At 42.5% G+C, this 24,851-nt stretch overlaps 1 protein-coding gene across 1 annotated transcript; it reads right to left on the bottom strand.

The window, feature by feature from the left end:
- Positions 1-497: 497 nt before the first annotated feature.
- LOC121870300 (vitellogenin receptor-like) lies at positions 498-23,331 on the bottom strand. The gene is given in 42 exon segments (XM_042372088.1): positions 498-838; positions 1,170-1,267; positions 1,862-2,045; positions 2,250-2,435; positions 2,920-2,993; positions 3,188-3,309; positions 3,598-3,766; positions 4,188-4,316; positions 4,677-4,868; positions 5,167-5,405; positions 5,670-5,822; positions 6,616-6,742; positions 7,374-7,492; positions 8,016-8,132; positions 8,748-8,869; positions 9,343-9,447; positions 9,618-9,849; positions 10,371-10,448; positions 10,890-11,024; positions 11,215-11,408; positions 11,529-11,650; positions 11,778-11,923; positions 12,369-12,575; positions 13,040-13,176; positions 13,516-13,660; positions 14,022-14,132; positions 14,761-14,910; positions 15,429-15,555; positions 15,783-15,989; positions 16,285-16,483; positions 17,176-17,344; positions 17,688-17,802; positions 18,389-18,489; positions 19,012-19,127; positions 19,129-19,141; positions 19,363-19,470; positions 20,085-20,207; positions 20,628-20,742; positions 21,442-21,570; positions 21,744-21,862; positions 22,092-22,313; positions 23,055-23,331. Coding segments are annotated over 42 exon segments (5,817 nt in total). The 5' UTR covers positions 23,137-23,331; the 3' UTR covers positions 498-759.
- Between the last annotated feature and the right edge of the window lie 1,520 nt (positions 23,332-24,851).

Raw genomic sequence — 24,851 nt, forward strand, 5'->3', positions numbered from 1 at the left:
GACCAATAGTCTAGATTACAGGTAAAGTTTATTTTAAGAAATACTGTATTTATATATACGTGTACACCTGAACTTTAATCACCCCATCCCACACCTGTACACCTACCCATACATTTGAACTTCAATCATCCCCACACACACCTACCCATACATATCCACCTATAAACCTACCCACACCCCATCCGTACACCTAGTCTTTAATCGCCTACATATTCCTCCCACACAATCATACATGCATCCATACACCCACCTGTAAACCGACCTGCCCCATCCATACACCTACACACACACCTGATCCCGTAAAGGCTCTACACACACACACCTGACTTAACCCAAGGAGATGCTAAACATTCGAAATTCTCTGACACGTGGATTTCTTCTGGATCTATCGTCCATTTAACTAACAACTAATTAACCTACAGTAACTTCCCTTACACCTGCAATAACGTAACATCCTGCAGCACCTCAACACACTGACAGGTAATAGCAAACAATGATTTTTATACTTATTTTATTTATGTATATATAAATAAACTATAATTTCGTTACCTTGACCATTTTCATTAATTTCTTACCCCTCCAGTCTGTTATACTGTTCTCACTTGTTCTCGTTCTTTTCTGGTTATTTTAAATGTTCACGTAAAAAACTGTTCTTCATAATTCAGGATGTAAATCAAGTTCTTCGTTCTTCTCACCTGTACTTTCATATTCTTGTTAATGATGAACAGGTGTAGTGGTGGACAGGTGAATGAAGACTCCTCATACCTGACTTGGGTTGTACGGATCAGATAAAGGCCACTTGAACTTTTTCTCTGCTGGGGTTGCGAACTTCATCTCCCTGGCAACAAACGATTCATTAATAAACTTGAATCAACATTAAACTCGGGTTATGTAATGATTTAAATATGAATAATGTTTTTTCTAAATAACTTTCACTAAATGCAAAAGTGCGAGATTTTTATGACCAATCAGTAAGAAAGGGGGTTTGCTATGCCCCCCCCCCCCCCCCCCCCAAACGCCCCGTCTCATGGTCCCCCTCAAGCCTAATCCCATGGCCCCCTAAAACCATGTCCAATGGCCTCAACATATGGAAAGATGCAAACAAGGTCGAATATAAGACCCTTTAGATAAAAGCTTCCTTCCTGGGAGAGAAATGCTTGAACACTCACGGTGGTAATGGTGACGACAGGTCGACTTGGGAGGTGATGATGTTGACAGAAGTCGAGTCGGTGGCGCTGGCTACTGCAGAGTCTAGACTGGTGTTGGCCTGTACAAAACGTTCACCTTTCAGTACACATTATAAAGGTGGACGACGACTGCTAACGTTAACAATGATAAGGATGATCTTACCTTGGGGATTTCTTCTCTAGGCAACGTTTTATGGTGGACAAAAAACACGTGAAGGTTTATAGCAATGTTTTATGTCAGGGAAATTATACGCGAATGTTTATAAATTGACAACATTATGATAAGTTAACTGTATATGAACATTTAAGGCTGTCGGCATTACTTACAGCGAACAAATACAAGTGTCTTTAATATCCTAGTGGTGATGCATTGCTTTATAACTTACGGTTTACATTTCACGAAAAACAAAGTACAATATTCATGATCTTCATCCAGACAATTACGCTTCATTTTTCTTTTCCACAATAAATTTTGGACAGCCCAAATTTTTAATCAAACTAATATACATATATATTTATAAATCCTTGTATGGTTTGGTCAGTTATATCTGTATACATAAATTATAATAGAAAATTAAATTCTTATATTGATGACCTTGGCTGGCTGTCAACCTAGCCTTACTACCTACCTCCCCTGCCTGTCATCCTGACCACACCTGGGGGATCTACCTCACCTGGCTGTCATCCGCCTTGAAGAATGGGTTCTCGAAGTTATGGCCGGGGTGGGGGTTGGTGAAGGCATATGGAGGAGGGTTGTCACTAGAGGGGCAGCTGCTGGGGACCGGACTACTGTTTAGAATGGTCTCGTCACTCATCACACCAAAGGCCGGGTTCACAAACTTGAAGACCCTGCTACTGCTGAAATGAACCCCAAAGATCTGGTTAGTGCCGAAAATGAACCCAATACCCAGTGATAAAATGAACCCAGTCCCTACTGAAAAGAACTCAAGAGTTAAATTTATTATTCATTCCACACGAGTTTATCACTAAACTATTTTATCACATTCGGCCCCAATTTATCACACGTTGACTCGTTTATCACTTACTACCAATTTCTCTCACCTTCCTCTCTTACTCTTACAGATAATGAAGGGGTGTTTACGGTGCCAGTACAGACCCAAGGCCACAGCGGCCAGGACCAGCAACACAATGAGGACTACAGCTGTGGTGGTGGCTGAGGAACTAGTCTGCCCTGCCTTCGCCACATCCCCTACCTCACACCTTGCACCAAGACGCCCTTCATCACACCTGTCAGGATTATAATTAATTAGGTCGAATTAGATGTCACATTCGTTAATACGGTTGACTGACCATTCTGACAGACATGCCTGCACCGACTGACACTGACCAGATTGCCATAACTCCCATCATTATCACCAACCAAGTATTTCAGTCTGGCAAGGAAGTTCTGGGACCAATACTCTTAAGAAATACCTCGACCTGATGGCTCAAGGTGATTATTATTAATGGTGTACATACAAAAATTTGAATATTTTTGTTAAAGTAGAAGTTTTGACATTGTATCTAAAATTAAGGAGACCAGTTAAATGTTCTTGCAATTCAACCAAATATTGTGAATTCTAGCTAGTGATGTAAAGCAAAAATATACACTTAGAGCAATTTATAATAATCAAGTAGTAAAGAAATGCACCAAAGACGTTAATTATACTGTATAATAACCGAGCTTCAGAAACTACAGGATATCACAAAACCCAGATATCAAGTCACTCGCCTGCAAATGAAGTCAGTATTTGTATGCGCTTCACAGATGTGGCCATAACAGGGGTTCTTCTCACATGCTGCCAGCTGAAGCATCAAATTACACAAGTAAAAAATATTAACCTAACCTAAACGGAATGCTAAAAAAATCATTTCACAAAATTCTTTAAATTCAACCAGAAAATGTTGAAAAATTCCTTAAAGAATTAAATTTTCGCTTTAAAAAATGACAATATTTCAGACAACCTCACTTCATAAGCTAGTCCTCACCACCAACGCACCTTCACACACTTCCCTGGGTCAGTGAGAGAGTCTTTGAAGCCAACTGGACAAAGGCACTTGGCAGTCTGGTTGAAGGACGTACACAAGTATGGACAAGCTGCCGACTCGCAAAGATCGGATCCTGTCAAGTGGAAATAAACAGGAATTCATTTCACCCCGAGTACTCTGCCTCTTGGTCTATGCTGTATATGGGACGAGAACTGGAAGAGGAATAGCGGGGAGAGGAGGTAGAGGAAAGGCATGAAGAACAGCAGCAAGAGGAGGGAGAGGAAGAATGGGGAAAGCAAGAGGAATATCAGGAGGAAGAGGAATAGTGGTTAGAGCAAGAAAAGTTAACCGACAGCGTGAAGAGAAACGGGAAGGAGGAGGAAAAGGACCTACCCTACCCCCCCCCCACCCCTCAACTTACCGGAAAAGTGAAGTGGCGTGACTGTAGTAAGGGCAAGACCGGCGTCGTTAAGAGGCTTCCTGTCCCATTGGCTGCCGTTGTACTTGTGGCACCTGACGAGTTCCTGAGTACCAGGGTTGATCCACATGACCCAGTCCTTGAGTATCGTCAGTCCCTTGGGCGAGATCACCTGGTGTGTGGAGGGGTTTTAGTCAATTATATAAAGGATGGTGAAGGGGGTGTGTGTGTGTGTGTGTGTGTGTGTGTGTGTGTGTGTGTGTGTATTGTCGAGACGGTTTAGGTTTTTAATGTTCGTGTGTATGACTGTTTATATTTTGAGGATTATAGGTTACACAAAGCATCACAATCAGGTGTACCAACCTTACCAAATGAACACAGATCGACTCAGACTGGCCACACGAACATTTTGGACCGTACATGGAGGCGACTGATCAATTAAAAAATGAACACCGAGACTTCTCAGTAGGGTTGTCAAAATCCTTCGTCCGTTCTAACTCAAAATAGTGAATATAATTTTATGGGAGCGAGTGATGTGTAGCAGAAGAAAGGGAAGAGGTGTATGAAAACTCCAGGTTATGTTAGTACAGTACCTGAGTCTTCTGGACGACCCTGTGTTTGACGCCTTCCCAGGTAACAGATTCCACCGTGTTAAGAGCCATGTCAGTCCAGTACACTCTTCTCTTGGCCTCGTCCACCGCCACGCTCCCACACCTCGCCACCTGCAGGAGTTTATTTACATACTTTACCCTCACATAGTACTTTCTTCAATGGCTATCAAGACATTGTAAACCTCGTCTCTCTCTACCATGTAAGCCCCTGACCATGTGTAGGTAATCAAGTAGTTCCTTTAAATACAAAGAACTTAGCCTCTACCCCATACAAACACTGGATTGATAATTTACAGACAATGGATTCTTTTAATTAAAACATCCATTATGGTTTCCTAAAGTAAGCAGCTTAAATTATTTCACAACTTTTAATCATTTGTTGTCTCTTAAGTGTTTGAGAAATTGTGGGGGTGAATCAAGATGCAAATAATCGGAACAAAAACCTCAACTTTACATTAGGTTTAAGTATACCTTCCCCTGCCTCAGTGTCCGTCTGCTGGAGCCATCAAGGAAAGAACTAAGGATCACGCCTGTTTCTCCTCTCTGGCCCAGGTAGTTTGCACAGTAGAAGAGTCGCCTCTCCCTGACAGCAACGCGGGTAGAGGGAATCTCGAAGTCCTGGATGCGAGCCACTTGACTGCAGTTCCCCTCCGTTGTACACACCTGATACATCATGCAACACTAAATTATCTTTAGAAAATGTTATGGAGTAAGGAATGTTTATTTTATCCTTGCCTTAATTTAGGTCTACTTCAGCTTATAGAATTCATAAGCCCCCCCTCCCCCACACCTAGTTCAGCAGGTCCTTTCCTAGTTTACCATCCCCTCCGCCTCCCAGATTATGAAGGCCCACTCCAAACTTTAGGAAACCCCACTTCAAGAAATTACCAACCCATGTCTCCCCCTCCAATTTAACCCACACTTTAATATAATGTCAGGTGGATGTCAGACGACAGTTTACCATTAAGAAAGAAAAACCAATTTCAGGCTTCAGTCCAGCTTTGACAGCGTCCCTCTTCGCCACCCCACCACTAGCTGCATCTGTCTTCCCGACTTTGATGAACTCGGAGTAATAGAAGTTCTTCGATGTGGGGTCAAAGGAGAGGCCTTGTGGTTTCTTCCTGTTCATCAGTAGAGGTTTACTGGACACACTTCCTTCTGCCTGGTTAATTTTTATCATACCAACAATGCCGTTGGAGCCTGTTGGAAGGATAGATTCTCTTGAACTATTTTTGAAGAGTTTTCTATTTTTTTTTTTAATTCCACAACTTGTACCATGAAAGTAATAAAGTCCGAGTGATAGATATTGACCATGTTAACCATCTGAATATTGTCACTAGATATTAACACCCGTCAGTAATTTTTAAAGCAACTCTCGACGTCTGAAGGCAAGAGCTTATAAAATTTTTCATTAATGGCCAGAACCTCACTTGGCACAACATCAAAGCCACCACCAACACTCACCATCCACATAAAGGTGTTGACGATTGACTGGGTCGTAGTCCAAGGAATCTACCTGGGTACCTAGCGGGAGGTCGACCTTTTTCATGATCAGGTTCCTGTGGTTAATCAGCGACAAGCTACCGTTCTTCACCAACACCACATACTCTGGACCTTCTGCAATATGGGATAAATGGAAAAATGAAGGATTATGAATATCTCTGCCACGAGTGCAACATGGACCGAAGATTAATCTATTGTAGTCACTCACACAAAACTATACTTGCGTGGGGTCTGGGTCGACGAATTTCAGAATGAACACTACGACTCTTGTTCGTCTCAGTAGGGTTGTCAAAATCTTTCGTCCGTCGTGTCATTTTCTCTACAATTTTGTAACGAATGTTCAGTTTTAATTACAGTATATGTTAAGCAATAGCAGTTAACGTAAAGTGTTAAATTATGTCATGTTAACGATTGTTTGGAAGTTTAAGGTCCAAGTAAAGTTTAGTCGTGTACAGAAAATTACATTCAAAACACTTAACCTAATCTAACCTAACGTAACAATCTAATGAAACCTAACATGTATAGAATTCCTCTGCCTAACGTAGCTTAACTTATAATTCAAAATAGTTCATTTATGTTGGCTCTTATAGTCCGGAAAGTCGGCGATTTTTTTTTAGTCCTTAAGCTTTACTTTTGAATACCTCAACAAAACCCTACAGAAAACATTTGACTAATATATTTAAGGACTTGTCTAACCAGTCTATCACGCCTGCTCGACAAGTGTGCTATGAAGACTCAATCACGTTAGCCCAGCCAAGATAACATGGGTCAGTGGAGGCGAGACAGGAAGCAACCAGGGCTATTTGACATCCATAATGAGCCGACTCTAGATGCCTGATGAAACCCATCTATTGGTATCCTAAAACTGGAGAATTTGATTTCCTAACCTCCCACGACTATTCCTTACCCCAGTTCGTGCAGGATATCTTGTCAGGTTGAAGGCTGTATCCTGGGAGACAAGAACACCGGTAGGATCCTTTGGTCTCGAGGCACGTCTGACTACATAGCGTCTCCTCCTCGCACTCCTCATTATCCTGCAATGACAATTTATCCTGTTAATATCCTGCAATGACAAGTTATCCTGTTAATATCCTGCAATGACAAGTTATCCTGTTAATATCCTGTCAAGTCTTAAATGAAAACTTAAGGTTACGTCTTAAGAAAATTCAATATCCTCTTACGTCTTAAAAGGAGCATTAATATGTCAAGTCTTAAGTATAAAAAAATATACAAATGATTTTCCAAACGTGACTTACAATGTAGAATTTATTTTAGGAATTACACATCCAGAATCTGGTTGAAATTATAACAGACTTTACAAAATTTCTGCCTCTGCCTGTGTGTGCGTGTGCGTGTGTGTGTGTGTGTGTGCTCATGCTTGCTACTATCACTGCTTGTTCCGTTCAGCCGTAAAGCATCATCACAAAAATAGTCATATTTTCTTGAGCTTTCCCACGCCTGTGTTATCAAGTTTAGTTTGTAAAAGATAAAGGTTATTTCTTTACTAAACTTGTGGTCGAGTTGAGTTTAAGAGTAACGTCAGATTCTAGTCTTGGAATTTAATTAACATTCCACCGCCCTCCCTCCCCTTCCCCTTCTATCCTACCTTCTTCCACCCCCCACCCCCTCAAGCCACAACTGACCAACCTTTACACGGACACTCACCAGACAATCTCGACCATTGTTATCAAGGACGAAGCCAGGATTACAAGAACACGTACGGCCGCTTGGGAGGGGGTGACACAGGTGTTGACAGCCTCCGTTATTATTGCTACAACTGGGACCTGTTAAGTAAAACTAGTCACTTCTAGTAATACCAAAATTCAAAAGCAAGACGATTATAATTATACTCCGAATTATATTATATTCTTTGATGAAGTCTTAATTAAAGTATTACATCTTACCCTGATCAGAAATGTTTAAAGTATACTTGTGTTTTGGTTAATTAGTCTTATTGAACACCTTATCTAGTATACTGTTTACCTTTAGTATAATTACGAGTTCTTTACCCAATACAGTAAATCTAAGGTATTATACTCTGGAAAGCGAGATGCAAATATAATTCTAGACTTGTAGCGATAATTTAAAAGCATAATTGTAAAAACTACAACACAAAAGAACATTAAAAATTATATTAGAATTAGTTTCCTTATCAAAATACAAAAGTAAAACGGAAAATATTGTAGACCTGTGCAGCTCAAAACCTAAAACATTATTTATTCCAAGGGGGTATCAACACCTCAAGTCCCCAATGCCATTTTGATCGAGCCACAGTAACCCAGCACCCCCACAAGAGCCTTCACTCACCGCACTTGTGACCTTCATCAGAGTCGTCCATACAATCTTTCACACCGTCACACACGCTGGTGACGGCGATACAGGTCCCGTCTCCACACTGGAATTCTTCATCACCACATTCCTCCACTGTAGAGGTTAATCAATATCAGTGGATAGGAGACAGAGGAGAGAGCAGAAATTGGTTTTGGCATGATTGTTGTTCTGTTGATCAAGAGGATAGACTCACTTTGCTTTCATTAACCATTTAGTGTTCAACGAGAGGAACGCCACTGTATATTAACCAGAATAGTTCAGTGAATTAAGACCGTCACATTACTCAAGGTTACAAGACGAATCAGTGTACCATAATTAATCTTCTGTACACTATAGTATTCCGTTTAATATTATTCAGGTCAAGTTGCTACATAACCGGTCCATTAGATTTTAAGACCCAATACCCGACCCTTTATGGAAGACAACACTGGTAATTGCCTAGACCTGACCTGACCTGACCTGACCTGACCCCTAACCTCAACTGACCCTAACCCAACCTAACAAAATCTATGTGAATGATATTGTACAATTTATCTTGCGTAAAAAAATATATAAATAAATTAAATGTAAACAATTGACTTGCATACACACACACTTGGGGATGAAGTCAATGCAGAAAATGAAGTCATAAACCAAAACTAAAACAGCAAACTCGGGTCATGTCATAACTTGTTTACACTGGCAGTACAGACCACCAGAACCACATACTTGGACTATCATAGAATGGTGGCATGGCGGTGATAGTGCTGGTAGTGGTGGTGGTGGTACAGTTGGCCTGGAGGCCTTCATCCGAGCCATCGTCACAATCTTCTTCACCGTCACACACGTACCTATAGAAGGAGGACGTGGTGGTTATAGCGATATTAGTGGTGGTGGTGGTGGTAGTAGTAGTGGTGGTGGTGGTGGTAGTGGTGGTGGTGGTGGTAGTAGTGGTGGTGGTGGTGGTGGTGACATTATCTTAATTCATGTCAAAGTTGAAACTATTACTGTTGTACCTGCCAACCGGCTCGCACTCACTCCCACCCGGCCTAATCTTACTTCCACAAGGCCCTGTCTCAATCCCGTGGCTCAATCTTGCTCTCACAGCCAACATTCATTCCCATCAGGTCCAATCTTACTCCCGCATGGCCTGAAGTAATTGGCCATTCGCGTTTCCCTAATTTGGCATACTTCAGACCTAACCAATGTATTTAACAGGAGTGAATTTGAAAATTTTCAGGAACTACAAAAATGTTCCAGAAAAACCACTTGCATACATTACCTACACCTTATTAACCACGTGTCTCATCTCACACGGACTCACGTCAAGGGTATGCACTGCCTAGAGTTCGGGCAGTGATGCTCCTGAAGGTGGCATTGGGCACAATCCTCGTCCTCTCCCTGCGGACAGTCCTTGATGCCATCACACCTGTAGAGATAACCGTCAACAGTAACTGGCCAGAGATGTTCATACCTGGATGGAGGATTACAGGAGTTAAATGGCTACAAAACTGACTGATCCCCCCCCCACCCATCTAAACCAGACATCCTCCCAGCTAGCTCTCTCTCTCTCTCCACCAGACGACACAGTTTACTCACACAGCAGAGTGGGGTATACACAGTGGTATTAGTCTACTCGTGTCCTTTAGATTACAGGAGATGAAACTAGGAGGACAGGTGACTACGAGAGGGCCCTCCTGACGAACACGTGAATGGCAGCTGGGGACATTCTCATCCGACCGGTCACCGCAGTCATCATCCCCGTCACACAGAGCATGGATCGACACGCATTGTTTATTGTCACATGCAAATTCATCATTGCCACAAGTTTCTGCAATATTAAACCAGAATTAATTTACTATCCTATAGTGGTTTAAGATTTCACTCCACTTTAAGCGATGTTCTAATAAACCAACCAACTCTTCAACGGTTATTTACGTTATTTCCTGTGTCGTCGAAATTACCTTCAAAAAGTACATGTTAACCACTTGGTGAGTAGTCCAATTGGTTTATTACACAGGTGAACATTGCCATCACTTTCAAAGCAACAATGCAATATACAATAGATATAAAAGTGAAATTTTGAAACCCAAGTGTTCATGACCTACAAGAGATCCCAAATATTAATGATCCCCAAGGAATTTTGGCCACAACTGTACAGATAAAACTCTCAACCTTAAACAATGGGTTCTGGATATTAAGAGCTTTAAAACAGTCAGGCATGGCAATCCAACCTTCCCCACACCTCTATCCACCCACACAGTAAAACCTCATTGAAGGTCACTCAAAACAAACGCTACATTACAGTACACAATTTCCCCATTACTAAAGATAACCTTCCCTCCCCATTACCTTCACAGTCCTTCTCATCGCTGCCGTCGTCACAATCTTCGTCACCATCACACCTCCACATCAGAGAGATACCATCACCTGTTAGAAGATAACGTTACCTTAAGTGGATATGGTTGCTTCTTGGAATGGCTACCTGGAATACCTAGCGTTACCTGGCATGCCTAGTGTTATATAGTAGTTATACATTCTATATTCATAAAATTTCATGACTCTTATAACTTGGGATCATAAACCGAATTCGTTTACTGTGCAACAAACACGATCAACGCGTTCTGGACAAGATTATCAGAAAACGCGTTGGGAGTTCCTTCAAAACGGCCACAGTGCGTTATCGAAGGTCTCAACATTCCAGAACACTTAGTTTGTTTTGTGCCAATTTTTTCCCCACAATGCGAGGAGTATCAAGTCAATTTATACAAGCATGGAGTCGAGTATTGAGTCTATTTACCAGTACAGTATGGAGTATTTACGAGTACATTATGAGTATTGAGTACGAGTAACGAGCCTATCATCTCTCACCGTTTTTACAGGTGTACTTGTGTGGTGAGAAGGTGGTATTGCAGTTGACCTCATCTGACCCGTCACTGCACTCCTTGTCACCATCACACACCCACATATTGGTAATACACTCGCCTGACGAACACAACCACTGACCTACAAATACATTGATGGTTTAAAGCAACATACTGACTGAATGCGGTTAATTTTACCTTTTAAATTCAAATACATTATAAGTTTAAGAACATTTTAGTTTAAGGTATTGTGAATGATTTCCTCCTAACAGTAAATATACAAGACTATTAGATGTTCAACCCTCCGCCGCCACCACTTCCTGGGTTCTTACCTCTTGGACAGTTCTTTTTCTCACAATGTTCAGGCTCATCAGAACCATCCGTACAGTCCTTCACACCATCACACATCCAGGTACTAGAGATACAGTTCCCAGAGTTACACCTGAACTCTCCTTCCTCACACTTCTCGGGCTCTTGGCAACCTTGTTCGTCAGCACCGTCATCACAATCAGCCTCGCCGTCACACCTGGGGTAATACATCAGGTTAAGTTATGCGGTTTTACTGTACCTTTAGGGGGGGGGGCGATAATTCATGTACACACGAGGCCAAACAGGTAAAACGACACACACACACACACAAACTTGCCTCCATTTAGCAGGTATGCAGGTGTGTGTGGTGGTGCACATGAAGAGGTGTGGAGCACAGCCATTGGGACGACACGACACTCCATCGTGTGAGAGTGTAAAGCCGGGGCCACAGCCACACACCTGAGACCAGACGTAAACAGGAGTCAATCACATTAATTGGAGCTTTTTTAAGTCTAATTGGTCATTAAATATATTTATCGTTAACTCCCCTACGCTGCTGCTACGCCTCACTACCACCACCACCCACCTGATCATTCTTGACGTTACCAAGACATAGTTGGGAACAGTTGCCATTATCAGAACAGGCGTTGCGGGAGGTCGCCATAGTAGGAGGGATCTTCCAGGCCAACTCCGACAACCTGAACACACTCGGGAAGCTGCTAATCTTGTTGGCTGGTGACGAGACATGGTTAAAATAGCAACACCATAACGACAAAGATATTTCATATTTCCTCCTCTTACAGCTTCCCCTTTCATTATTGTGCAAGAGATTAAATGACAAATCCACAAGAATAGTACACAAGTCACGTCTGGTTCAGTGACTCACAAAAGATGAAAACTAAGTCAGAGGCAGTATAGTCTTCTCTTGCTTGGGGTGTATGATGGACGCATGAGATCTTGAGTTAATCTTCCGACAAAAGATACAATATATATTTTCTTTGACTTGTATTACACTAAGATTGATTGAACAACTCTACAGTTATATACAGCAATGTGCCACCACTGGAAATGGTCCTAACTTGAGAATTTGTCCGACTAATGCCTGTAACTATAGATACTCTCCAATAATCCTATCCCGACCTAAGCAAACACGACTTCACTTAACCTGTTCACTTACCTAGAGTAATGTTAACTATGTTGGTCATGTTGACTTTGGAAGCTATGAAGAGTAAGCTCGAGTCCTCCAGTGCCCAGGCTATCTGTGCCCCAGTCACCATCAAGGAGATAGGCTGGCCGGTAGTGCGAACCATGAGGCGACGATCAGAGCCATCAGCTGCTATGCTTTCTATTCGCTTGTTCATTACATCACACCAGTATAGTCTCTCTGTAGGGGAGGGGGTGAAAAGAAGGGGCGAGTTGAAGGGGGGGGCGAGTTGAAGAGTGAGAGTAGAAGTGGGCGAGTGCGAGTGGGGTTAGGAGGGTGGGGAGAAAGGGGTGAGGAGGAAGAGGAAAAGGAGAGGGGTGAGGAGGGTGGAAGGAAGAGGGGAAGGTGGTGGAGAGAAAAAAGGAGGAAGAGTAGTAAGGAGGAGGAATAGAATACATTAGTTATTTTCCCATTTAAGTAAAGCTGTGAAGACAAGATCACCATTTAACCTATTGTGATATTTTGTTAAAGGTGATCGAGGTTGATATATCTAAACTTAGGTCAAAATCTTACAGAACCGATGAATGAACTAAACATTTTGACCCGGCTATTATAAAATCCCTCCACTAATCTAATCTGATAAATATATTAAGCTTTCAAGCCTTAAACCTTAGAAATATCCACAAATACTCCACAAATCTTACTTATTTCAGGGTCTCTGTCGAAGGTGAGAGAGACAGGTTTCCCCAGGTCTGTATTGACAATCTTGGCACAGTCTTGTCCGTCCAGTCCACAGCGGAGGATGTAGGGGAAGTTCCCGGCACCACTCACGTACATTAACCTGACGATACCATTAACCAATCGAGCACCATTTAACAATCCTTAACAGCTGTTCACTATCAACCACAAACTTTAATCATTAACCTACTCATTAACCATCATCAAGTCAATAACCACAACTCCCAATCACTCAAAATACCCTATTATTAATCTTAATGGGAGGATATACATAAAGCTACAAAATGGGGAGAAAATTGTAAACTAGAGAACAAATGCCATAATAGGAGAAATTACAAAATACGGGAAAATAGGAAGAAAGTTACAAATAGGGGGAAAAGGGAGATAGTTACAGATAGGGGAACATAGGTACAAGCAAAGGATAAAATAGGGGAAAACTAACCCCAGCAGAGGAGCGACCGCCACATCAGTCGGGTATTGGATGGGATAGAGCAGCAAGGTGCGGTAGAGACCTTTAGACCCGGTCAGTCTCACAACCTCCACACCGTGCTTACCGTCCACCCAGTACAGGTTACCCCGCACCCAGTCTGTAACCAGGTGAGGCATTAACAGGTAACCAGATTAACACTAATCAGTCCAGGTGAGGATTTTAATTAACACGAGTCTTCAGGTGAGGCACTAAGTTAACATGTCACCAGGTGAGAATTTAAATTAACAAGAGTTCTCAAATTCAAGTTTCGGCAACACTAAATACCAAATAATTAAATCCTTTCACTAAAATTTATGTTTTCACTAATTTATATTGGCTAAGATTAACTGAAAAAATTAATTTGCAAATACAAGTTTTTTTTTTTTTGGAGGTTCTCAAAAGAAATAACAGCACCTAAATAAAAAAGTTAAGATTTTCACTACATACATAATGAACAGAGACTTCCTACAGACACTTGCCTACAGAGAGACCGACGGCCCGTGTGTTGTTGACGATCACCACAGAGACCCCCTTGACCTGCGACAACCCGTAGATGACCTCGTTCCATACATCACTCACCACCATCATCACTGTCGGGGAAGAGAAGACCATATACACAAGAGTCGGGATGGATGGATGGATGGGGGTAGGAATGAGGTGGATAGGATACTTGCTTTATATCCTCAGTATGTGGATTTATGTGGATAGGATACTTTGCTTTATAGCCTTGGAGTGTGGATAGACTGAGCACTATAAGCCCTCCGTCAAGCACTAACCCCCCACCACTCCAGCGCTACCATACACGTACTGTACACCCATGATCCAGTGGAGATACAGCACAGCCTATTTTAAGGGGACAGCACACACTAAATTTTGTCTTCTGTGAACAATATTGCTAGCACTCCACCTCACCCACTGCCCCCCCGAGACTAGAATCAGAAACTATTAACCGAATTAAACTATCGGAACCTATTAATTGTAACATTTAATTTTTTAATTATATATTTAGTTAGAAAAATATCTAAACTGGAATTGTAAAAAAAATGGTTGGCATGTGAATATAAACATTATGAAAAAAATGAAGTTATCGATAGACCCGTAGTGGTTGAGAGGTCTAACTTCAGACCAACTTCCCACAGAAGGTCCAGACACCCCCTACCCCACCATTACAAGGTCACACTCAAGTACCAACATCAGATCAAGTAGAGGATCACCTACTTTGCTTAGGGTCATACTCGAGGTCACCTATTGTGGTCAGCTCGAGGTTAGGGTTCCATTCATTGATCGTAGTACGGCCATAGACCCGAGGATTCACCAGGTAGAGTTTGTTCGACGTGACCACCACGGGGTAGCTCCTGTTCTCCACGTCTGTTGTAGAAAATAAGGTTATATATATTTAGGCGATGACAGTACGAAACAGGTGAAGACAGGGGGAAGACAAGGTTATATCCCAAGGTGAGGAAAAATTAATATAGAAATGTATTATGGTGAGAAAAATGTATACATGTGCATAATTCATTAATAAACAATTACGGCCCGTCCATTATAAGAGAATTACAAGTATTATATCTTATTAACATTCAATAGGTTGTAATGCACACGATCAAAAAAGTATCTGTACACACTGGGTTCAAGGATTTCCTAAATGATAACTACACTTACGCCACAACGTAACCACCAACATGAGCCACAACCATGAACGAACCTGAAGCCGTAGACTCTTCCATTATTCTGTCCATAAATGATTCGGATTCACGAGTCCATCTCTCAGGGGTTCATAGTTCAGTAGTGGCGACATTACAGGTGACCAATTTGACTAATTTACATAACATACTAATAATATCAAATGATTCTTATATCAGCGAAGGTAATTAATTAAAACTTACCAACACAGGTGCGACCATCTGCACCGAGCTTCATGGTGCCACTCGGACAAGCACAGGTGTATTCCCTAATGGTTGGTGACAGCAAACACAGGTGACTACACGGGTTCACCATACACGGGTTGGTGCCCTAGGGATCAACATCTGCATTATTACTTCATCACACCTGAGTTACACCTGTACACTACGTCATAGTCACGTCTTTTTTATCACAGGTACGTAATTCCCAAGTTATCTACGTCACATGTGTAATATTGACGTCATTTACTTTGCATATACGTCACAGGTGCAATAAATAATTCATCTGCATCACACGTGTGGGTAATCACAAACTACAGGTGACCAACTTCAACTCACCTTCTGACTCTCACCAAGCATGGAGGAATGGTAAACAGTGAGGCCATAATACTGCTTATCGGAACTTCCTTTCAAAACAATCTGTGTGTGTTTGCCGCTCCTCTTGAAGGCCGAGTGTATGAAATTATTGTTCCAATCCGTCCAGTAAATATGTTCCTCCCATACCGACAGTGCGTAGGGATGGCTCAGCATGGCTTGGGCTAGGTGCTGCAACAGGCGAGAAGAATCAACGGGCGAGAATACAGGATTGAGATAGATAAATCTTTAATACTCAAGAGTCTATCTTCTCCACTTCCCATTAAGTCAGTCACCGTGGCTCTAAATTTCTATAAAACGGGTATTCTTGCGGTTCCCTCTAGCAAGCCAGGCACTCGCTACCCATTAACAGGTCAAGTTCTCCACCATACCTACCGACATATCCACATTAGAACCCTGGATAAGCTTTAGTTACAATCCCACAGGTAAAGGCTAAAACGTTTGGTCCTCAACAACAGGTTCTCACCTTACGGTCCGTGCCATCAGTCTTGACGCTGTAGGCGGAGTCCTCGTGGGCGTCCATCCAGTACAGTCTGCCGGCAGGCTGGTCTAGGGCCAGGGCATTGGGCCACTTGAGACCTTCAGATAAGAACACCCTTCGACTACTGCCGTCCATCCCTGCTTTCTCTATGACGCCTCTAGACACGTCACTCCAGTACACGCACCTAGGAGACAAAGATATGTACAGGCACCTCCCACAGTTCCTCTAAGGTACAGGTGCCTCCCACAGTTCCTCTAAGGTACAGGCGCCTCCCACAGTTCCTCTAAGGTACAGCTGCCTCCCCAGTTCCTCTAAGGTACAGGCACCTCCAGTTCACTCTAAGGTACAGGTGCCTCCCGGGTTCCTCCTAAGGTACAGGCACCTCCCACAGTTCCTCTAAGGTACAGGTGCCTCCCACAGTTCCTCTAAGGTACAGGCGCCTCCCACAGTTCCTCTAAGGTACAGCTGCCTCCCACAGTTCCTCTAAGGTACAGGTGCCTCCCACAGTTCCTCTAAGGTACAGGTGCCTCCCACAGTTGTAACAGTCAACTTTTGAATGAATCTCTAGTGGTCCAGTAACCAAGGAGTCGATTGGTGGAACAGATTCCTAAATTTAAATTAGTTTGTCAAGGAGGTAAATAGATGTTGGAATACAGTATAAATTCAAATAAGCAACACGGGTTTCTAAGAAGGAGGAACAAGTGTATCCACGTCTGTCTGATGGCGCGAGGACACGAATCGACACGGCCATTAATGTGCCTCTGCTGGGGGAGGGGGCTCTTCGCGCTAGCACCCTACCTGACTTATGGGGAGACATCCAAATGGAACATTCAATTCGTGTTGTTTTCTATGAACGAACAATCGGACTACTCTAACCTGTTCTCCAGATCGAGTTGGATGCCCCTGGGGTGAGGTAGGTCTTCCCACAACACAACGCAGTCCTCCCCAGTCAGCACACACACCAGTATGAAGTGGTTAACCGCGTCAGTAACATACATGTTCCTTCCCAGCCAGTCAACAGCCAGACCCTCGGCCCGACCCAAGCCTGAAATACCCACAGAATTTAGAAGCACTCAAATAAATTTTCTATACCATACAAACCTTTATTAAATACATTGAAACTAAATTGGATTACACTTTTTTTAATATTAATGTCAAGTTCACTAGTTCACCGTCACATCTTCACTATTAAAAAGTCCATATTCCCTTAAACTGCTTAGATAATTTTCGGGGCCATTTTCTTCAACGTCATAACTATGCACATCAATACGCCATACTTGAAGTTAACTCGCACGTAGAGCCAAGTGTGACCTATACCTCTCAAGGGTGACCTATACCTCTCTCAAGGGTGACCTATACCTCTCAAGGGTGACCTATACCTCACTCACCCACTTCAACAAGGACATTCGGGATGGCACCTCCTCTCGATGACGCACTCACTATGGCCTTATCGGTGCTCCAGATTACAACATCGGTCACTGGGTCGTAACCTACGCCAATCACCTGAAAAATTAAATCTTAATTGGTTTATTCACTTAAATCTACGAAAACCTCCTTCCTTCTCCCCCACCACAAGTCCACGAACCCCCTACCTTAAGTCCAGGACCCCCTCCCCTACTCGTTGCAAGTCCAAGAGTCATTACAAATGATGGACCTTGACTAGGAAAAGTAATAAGTGAAAGATCAAACACTCCCACTCAGGAAACCCACGAGATCAGAACTTTGAACAAGAAACAGATTTTCGAACTCTTAACTAAAAACCTTCGGATATATCTTTAAAAGTTTGATTAAAATGTTAAGGAAGTTTTCAAGAGTCCTTTACCCAAATTCCATGATGCACTGAAGGATAAAACGCATTCATGCCTTACGGGGTCTCCCTCCCTAGACGGCATGGGAAAAATGTCTAATCTCCTCGAGGAAGATTTTCAGTGGGATGTTTACATTACTTAATTCGTTAACGTAAAGCTTATAAGCCCCCAAAAGCTGCCCTAACCTTCCTTCTAAAAGAGTCCTCCTCAAAGGGTAAAACGACCTCCTTTAGAAAACGGTAAAAACGTACAAAAACCAAAGCCTCAGTGACCCTACTGACCGTGTCACTGCCTCTGTAGATCTGTGTGTAGTATGACCCATCCAGAGCAAGTGACGTCAATCTTTCTCTTTGAGCTATTAGGAGAAACGCCGTCCCCCCTTCTGTAATGTTAAGACTTTATAAGCAACACTAATTACAGGTGAGGCGTATTTAATACTACAGGTGGTAAGTATATCAACACTAGAGCCTCTCAACTAAATATATTTTGCAACAGGTGTATATAAAATTACCTGGAAATATTATACATTCACAACAATATAATTATTAGGTGTAGGTGTGTGTATAATACAAGTTAAAACAGGTAGAATTTGTCTTGAAATGTATTCACTTCAAAACTGAATAGTGTATAAACATTCACCACATTTCTGTACCCAGAGGTATGAACAAGGGTCAAGGCTGTAAATGTATAATAAACGGATTTATTATTATTGTTATTATACAGCATTGTGCATCATAGCCCGGGTATAATATCCTCTCGCCTTCACTTCAGAGGGAGTGCTGGCAGGTAATACCAACATATTTCAAGGATATTGCAGTCCTATACAGCCCCCCCACCCCTACACGGGAGGGCTTCCTCCTATCCTTACCCTCCTACACCCCCCCCCCAACCAAGCACTACCTACCTTCTCTAAGCTTGCAGGTGGCGTTGTCGGGCTGCAGTCGGTAGTCTTTGTGGCAGGAACACACGAAGCTGCCGATCACGTTCTTGCAGAAATGGTCACACACGCTCACGTTTCCTACACTCGTTCACGTCTGATCCGAGCATTTAAGGTCTGGTCAACAAGAGAGCATTTAAGGTCTGGTCAACAAGGGACAAGATCCAGGGATTATTTAGATTATATTATCAGGTCTTGTAATGTATGTAACAGGTTGAAATTTGTTAATATCAAATTCAGAAAGAAAGACAATTCTCCCCCGAAGATACTTAAGACCCACGCTCGCTTTCCATTTTACCAACACACACACACACACACCTTGACAGCCATCAACAGTGAGGTGATGGCCAGGAGCACAGATACAGTGAGGTCCTCTTGGGGTCATGAAACACCTGTAGCTACACTGCCCCTTTGGACAAGTTTCATCTGAAGGTAAACACTGGGTTAGTAATTAATGGCACCTCGACACTAAAGGTTATCTATCAAGTTTATTTATATACGGACCTTAATGTATAATGGGAATTTAATTTTATTATAGTGAAACATTTAATGGGCAGAGATAAAGAAGTATATCGAGTTCGTTATATCACGCCCATAGGACGTGGAGTCCGTTTTATGGAGTATTAGAAGTGAAGTTCGTTATATGGAGTCCATGAGATGTTAATAGTTCGTTATATCTAGAATCCATTAGATGTGAAAACCCCCATTTAACGGATTAAATAAAGGAATTCCGTTAATCCGGTATATGGAAGTTTTCAATATAAACCTGGAATATAGTTAACTATTGTATAACCCGAGTATGGATATTAACCCATCAACCTCCCTCTCCCAACCCTACCTCTCCCCCCAACCCCTACCTCTCCCTACCTCTCCCTCCCTCTACCCCTCCCTCTCACCCCCTACCCTCACCCCTCACCCCTCACCCCCCTCCCCTCCCTCCCCCTCACCCCCCTACCCCTCACCCCTCCCTCTCACCCCCTACCCCTCCACCTCCCTCCTCACCCCCTACCCCTCCCTCTCACCCCCTCGAAGATACTCACTACATCGACCGCCTTCATCACTCCCGTCCTCACAGTCTTGGCGACCATTACACAACGCCTCTGGGAGCACACAGTCACCCGACCCACACTGATAGTGACCTGGCACAGACTTGCACTGGGTCTCTGGTGGGGGAAAAGGTATAGTTGGCAGGGAGAAGGTATCTAGTTGGTGGGGTGGGGGATATAGTTGGTGGCAGGGGGATAGTACAGTTAGGGAGACTCCAAATTTCCCTACTAATTGGTTTAAAAATGTTAAATTGTGCGTTGTTCAGTCGCCTCCATTAATAACTGGTACAGTGCCTCGGGCGGTTTGCAGGATGTGGCAACCCTGTGTTTATTTACATATTAAAACTGAATGACCTAAACTTCTCAATGCAAGACAAACATTCCACAGAGTTCCTACATCTCAAAACATACCAGCTACTGTAACAATTACCATATAAACATTTACTACAATATTCTAAACATTAAATACCAAGAAACATCGGTAAGAATAAACCAACGTGTGTGTACATCTCATTAAACATGGACCAAGACACGTACCACAGTCTTTCTCGTCGTCACCCTCTGGACAGTCTTTAGAGCCATCACACAGGAAGCTTGGGGACAAACAGGGGCCGCGATGACACCTGAACTGACGGTCTTCACACGGCGTGAGCTGTAACACAAACCACGAACTCAGGGGAACTCGGGCCCTAAACATGTTAGAATTAAAAGGCCAATTCAATATAATCCGACTACAGTACAAGCCTTCAATTAAAGACTAGATCCGAACATCGATAATGAATTAGTTGGGAAAGATCCAATTCTGTGGTCTATTTTGCAATGCCCGAATCGGTTAACAATGCCCTATTCAGTAAGCTGTGCACGATTCAGTAAGCAAACGGGACTAATTCAACCACCATTAATATTTATTTTCAGTTATACCCCAACTCACTCGCCCACTGCTGTAAGGTACATTAACCCCTCGAGTACGATGATAGTTAAAACCTTCGAGTACAAACTTAAACCCTCGCGTATTTTACTCCCTCGAGTAGTGATAATCCCGAGTACGATGACGTTATAACGAAACCCTTGAATACTATAACCCCTTGAGTACAGTGACATTCCTTTGAGTACGATAACCTGTTTAATAGTGAAATCCTCGAGTATACAAGCCCTCGAGTACATTGACGTCATCCCTTTAACATACTGCAATAAACCCTTAAGAGTACAATTTCAACCCTTCAATATAATAATTCCCTTTAGTAAGACAAAAACCAAATTTAAGAGTAAAATGAAACCGTACACAAAGGGTTAAGCATATACTCGTCACTCCAGGTGTAACAACAGGTGTAACAACAGGTAAAGACCTCACCGAGGAACAGTGGTCTTCATCAGAACCATCCACACAGTCCTTGTCACCATCACACATCCACAATTTAGGAATACAAACATTGTCCTTAACGCAGGAAAAGTGATCGCTTTTGCACTTCCCATTCTCGGTCTGTCGATAGAAAAAATTAAGAATACTGAGAAATGTTTTGATACACAATTCTTTGTCGACAGTAAACAAATACAGAGAAATATTTCAGGACAAAATTCTGTCGACAAGACGAGCCCCAAGGGAAACAAACAAGCCCCCCCAGGGACTCCAAAACCCCAAGGGGAAAAACATACCCTAGGGCAGTCCTCCTCATCCGAATTATCTGGGCAGTCTGAGTCACCATCACAACGGAAGTTCTTAGGAATACATTCACCATTCCTGCACTCAAACTTCCACAGAGGATTACACACTACTGTAAAAACACAACAGGCAGAAATTAACAGCAAATTGGGGATTATTTGAGGGATTAGTCTGAATAGTACTTAGTATGGGGTAATTGGTTTCTAAATTGGAACTAATGACTAGGTTATTAAGGTCAGCTGAGTAAGTGGTCTATTGTTATCTTGCACTAGTGGGATTCTTAACCTATTCGGGGCATCACTACCTAGACACCTACCTAACCCCCCTTAACAATCTGTTACCTTTACTGCCGACTGTCGTCTTGTTACCGCGCGTCAGTACAGCAGGACTCGCGACGCCATGTTGAGTATTACTCTTACTAGCCACTAGTTTATAATGACCTTCAGAGCCTCCAAACAGATCTCTTCGGACCACCTCGGGGAAGATTTGATTGGCCGAGTCTTTCTCACAGCGATAATCTTCAGTGTTTCGGCGGTGTTCCGTTGCCTCGTGCCTCAAGCTGTCTAAAAAAAAAATAAAATATTGAAGGGATATTATTGAAAATTTTTACTATGAAATACAAAAAATGTAATTGAATTAATAAAATACCCGGGGATAAAGTATTAAAATATCAACCTTATGTCCTGCAATAAAATCCCTCTGACAAAAGAATTAAATCTTTTATCCAAGTCAAAAAAATCCCCTAAATACTTGAAATTTATAATAGTTTTAGTGGTCGGGATGGAGCCCCTTAAGGGAATATTTTGTACAGGAGAAAATTGGATTAATCTCGTGAATAAGGAACAGGCGGAAGAACTGGAACTTCCCTATGTATTAAACTAAACCATTTTGGGCTTTTACTTCGGGCTTAACTACTACTGGAGGCAAAATGATCGTTTAGGTCACCAAAAACGATCGGAAAAAACCATTTCAACCCAAACCAAACCTAACCTAACCGGATGACCGAAACGATAATACCGAAAAATTTACATAAAGAACCGGATACATCTAGAATAAATAAAAGTAGTGAGTTAGTGAGCCTGACCCGGCCTATCACTTACCTCCGTGTTGTTCGGTATACGTGTACGGCCCTATCTGCTCTTATCACCCAGCGGCACAATGATTTTGAGCGATGCACAATAAACTAGCTCCTAGCCGCGGGGTAATGAAGATAATTCAGTTCCTTTAACACCGACGAATGTAACCAACGACTCCTTAACCCTCATGTAAGTTCTTATATCTTACACCTTGATTAAATATCATACCTTCGATGCTGTTTTCGGCCTGGGCGTCGTGTAGAGCGAGAATCTGAAGGAGAAGGAACACAGCAGCCCGAAACACCTCCATCACGGCGACCTATACACACAGCCGCACCGCTGGACCACGACTGAAGACGACCTGTGGCCAACACTCACAGGAAGACTTAATGTTAGCAAGAACTGTACACTCTCTGTATTAATACTTGTGATGACTAACTGGCAACTATACCTCTGTTGGTATAGTTGGGAATCTCACCGCTAGATAGAGTTAAATTAGCATTTTCCAATCAAATTATTCGGAGTTATTTAAGGAACTAAACATCTCCTCACTATAATAGAACTTAATTATAGATTAACTTTATATCTAATAAACTTTATAACTAATTAATTGCATAATAATTAACCTTTACACAAGAAAATAGATTATCGGGCTGTAGGTGGTGGTTCACTCACCCGGGGACTGAGAAACACTACTACAAGTCAGCTGGACACGTCACTATGATATGTTTACACAGTGTAGTAATGTTTCTCACACTACCTGCCCATACTGTGGCTACACTACACCTTGATACATAATAAATCACTTGACATTTTGTATATATATATGTATAATTTAGATGTATATGTATAAAGGTCATTTATTAGATTTTTTTTTACAACGATGTAGAATGAAATGATAAACAACTTGGTATTTTATCAGAAACATTCTCATAAACAAACTAGTTAAGGATGTGAACAAGCAATTAGTCGTATGTGTAACCTGACATTAATTGTAACTGTCTCACCTGAGGAGCTGTATGTTGTGGTGTAGACAAGTATTGTACCTGTATGATACTTGTATGATCCAGACCTAACACGTACTGTACACGACTTCCTTGTGAGTTTATATTGCAGGAGGGAAGAGGGGGGGGCGGGGCGGGCGGGGAGGGGAGGGCGGGACGGGCGGGGAGGTGATCTCCTGGCGCTGGGGAAGACGGAGGCACTCAGGGATAATGGCGGGACATTCAGAGGCGAATTTTCCTGGGAGACTTGTTAAGGAGACGAAGAGAGAGAGAGAGAGAGAGGAAAGGAAAAGAAGAGAGAGAGAGAGAGAGAGAGAGAGAGAGAGAGAGAGGAAAGAAGGGAGAAAGAGGAGAGGGGGAGAGAAAAAGCAAGGAGAGAGAAGTGAGAAATGTAAACAGCCATAGGGTCAGAGAAAAACAGACAGACAGAGAGACAGAGAGACAGACAGACAGAAACAGACACACAAACAAACATATAAACATACACACACACACACAAAACATACACACACATATAAACAAAACAAAACAAGGAAACAAACAGACAAACAAGAGAATAATTTAAAACAACCTCACCGACTCACTCCCACATTACCTTCTTGCACTGAACTCAAGTCTCCAGAGAATATGATATGCTTATAATATTCCCCCACCGTGTACAGGTGTGTAGTGTACAGGTGTGTAGTGTACAGGTGTGTGGTGTACAGGTGTTTGGTGTACAGGTGTGTAGTGTACAGGTGTGTAGTGTACAGGTGTGTGGTGTACAGGTGTGTGGTGTACAGGTGTGTGGTGTACAGGTGTGTGGTGTACAGGTGTGTAGTGTACAGATGTGTGGTGTACAGGTGTGTGGTGTACAGGTGTGTGGTGTACAGGTGTGTGGTGTACAGGTGTGTGGTGTACAGGTGTGTAGTGTACAGGTGTGTGGTGTACAGGTGTTTGTGTACAGGTGTGTAGTGTACAGGTGTGTGTGGTGTACAGGTGTGTAGTGTGTACAGGTGTGTAGTGTACAGGTGTGTAGTGT

The sequence above is a fragment of the Homarus americanus genome, unplaced genomic scaffold (genome assembly GCF_018991925.1).
Source record: "Homarus americanus isolate GMGI-L3 unplaced genomic scaffold, GMGI_Hamer_2.0 scaffold32583, whole genome shotgun sequence".
Classification (NCBI taxonomy): Eukaryota; Metazoa; Arthropoda; class Malacostraca; order Decapoda; family Nephropidae; genus Homarus; species Homarus americanus.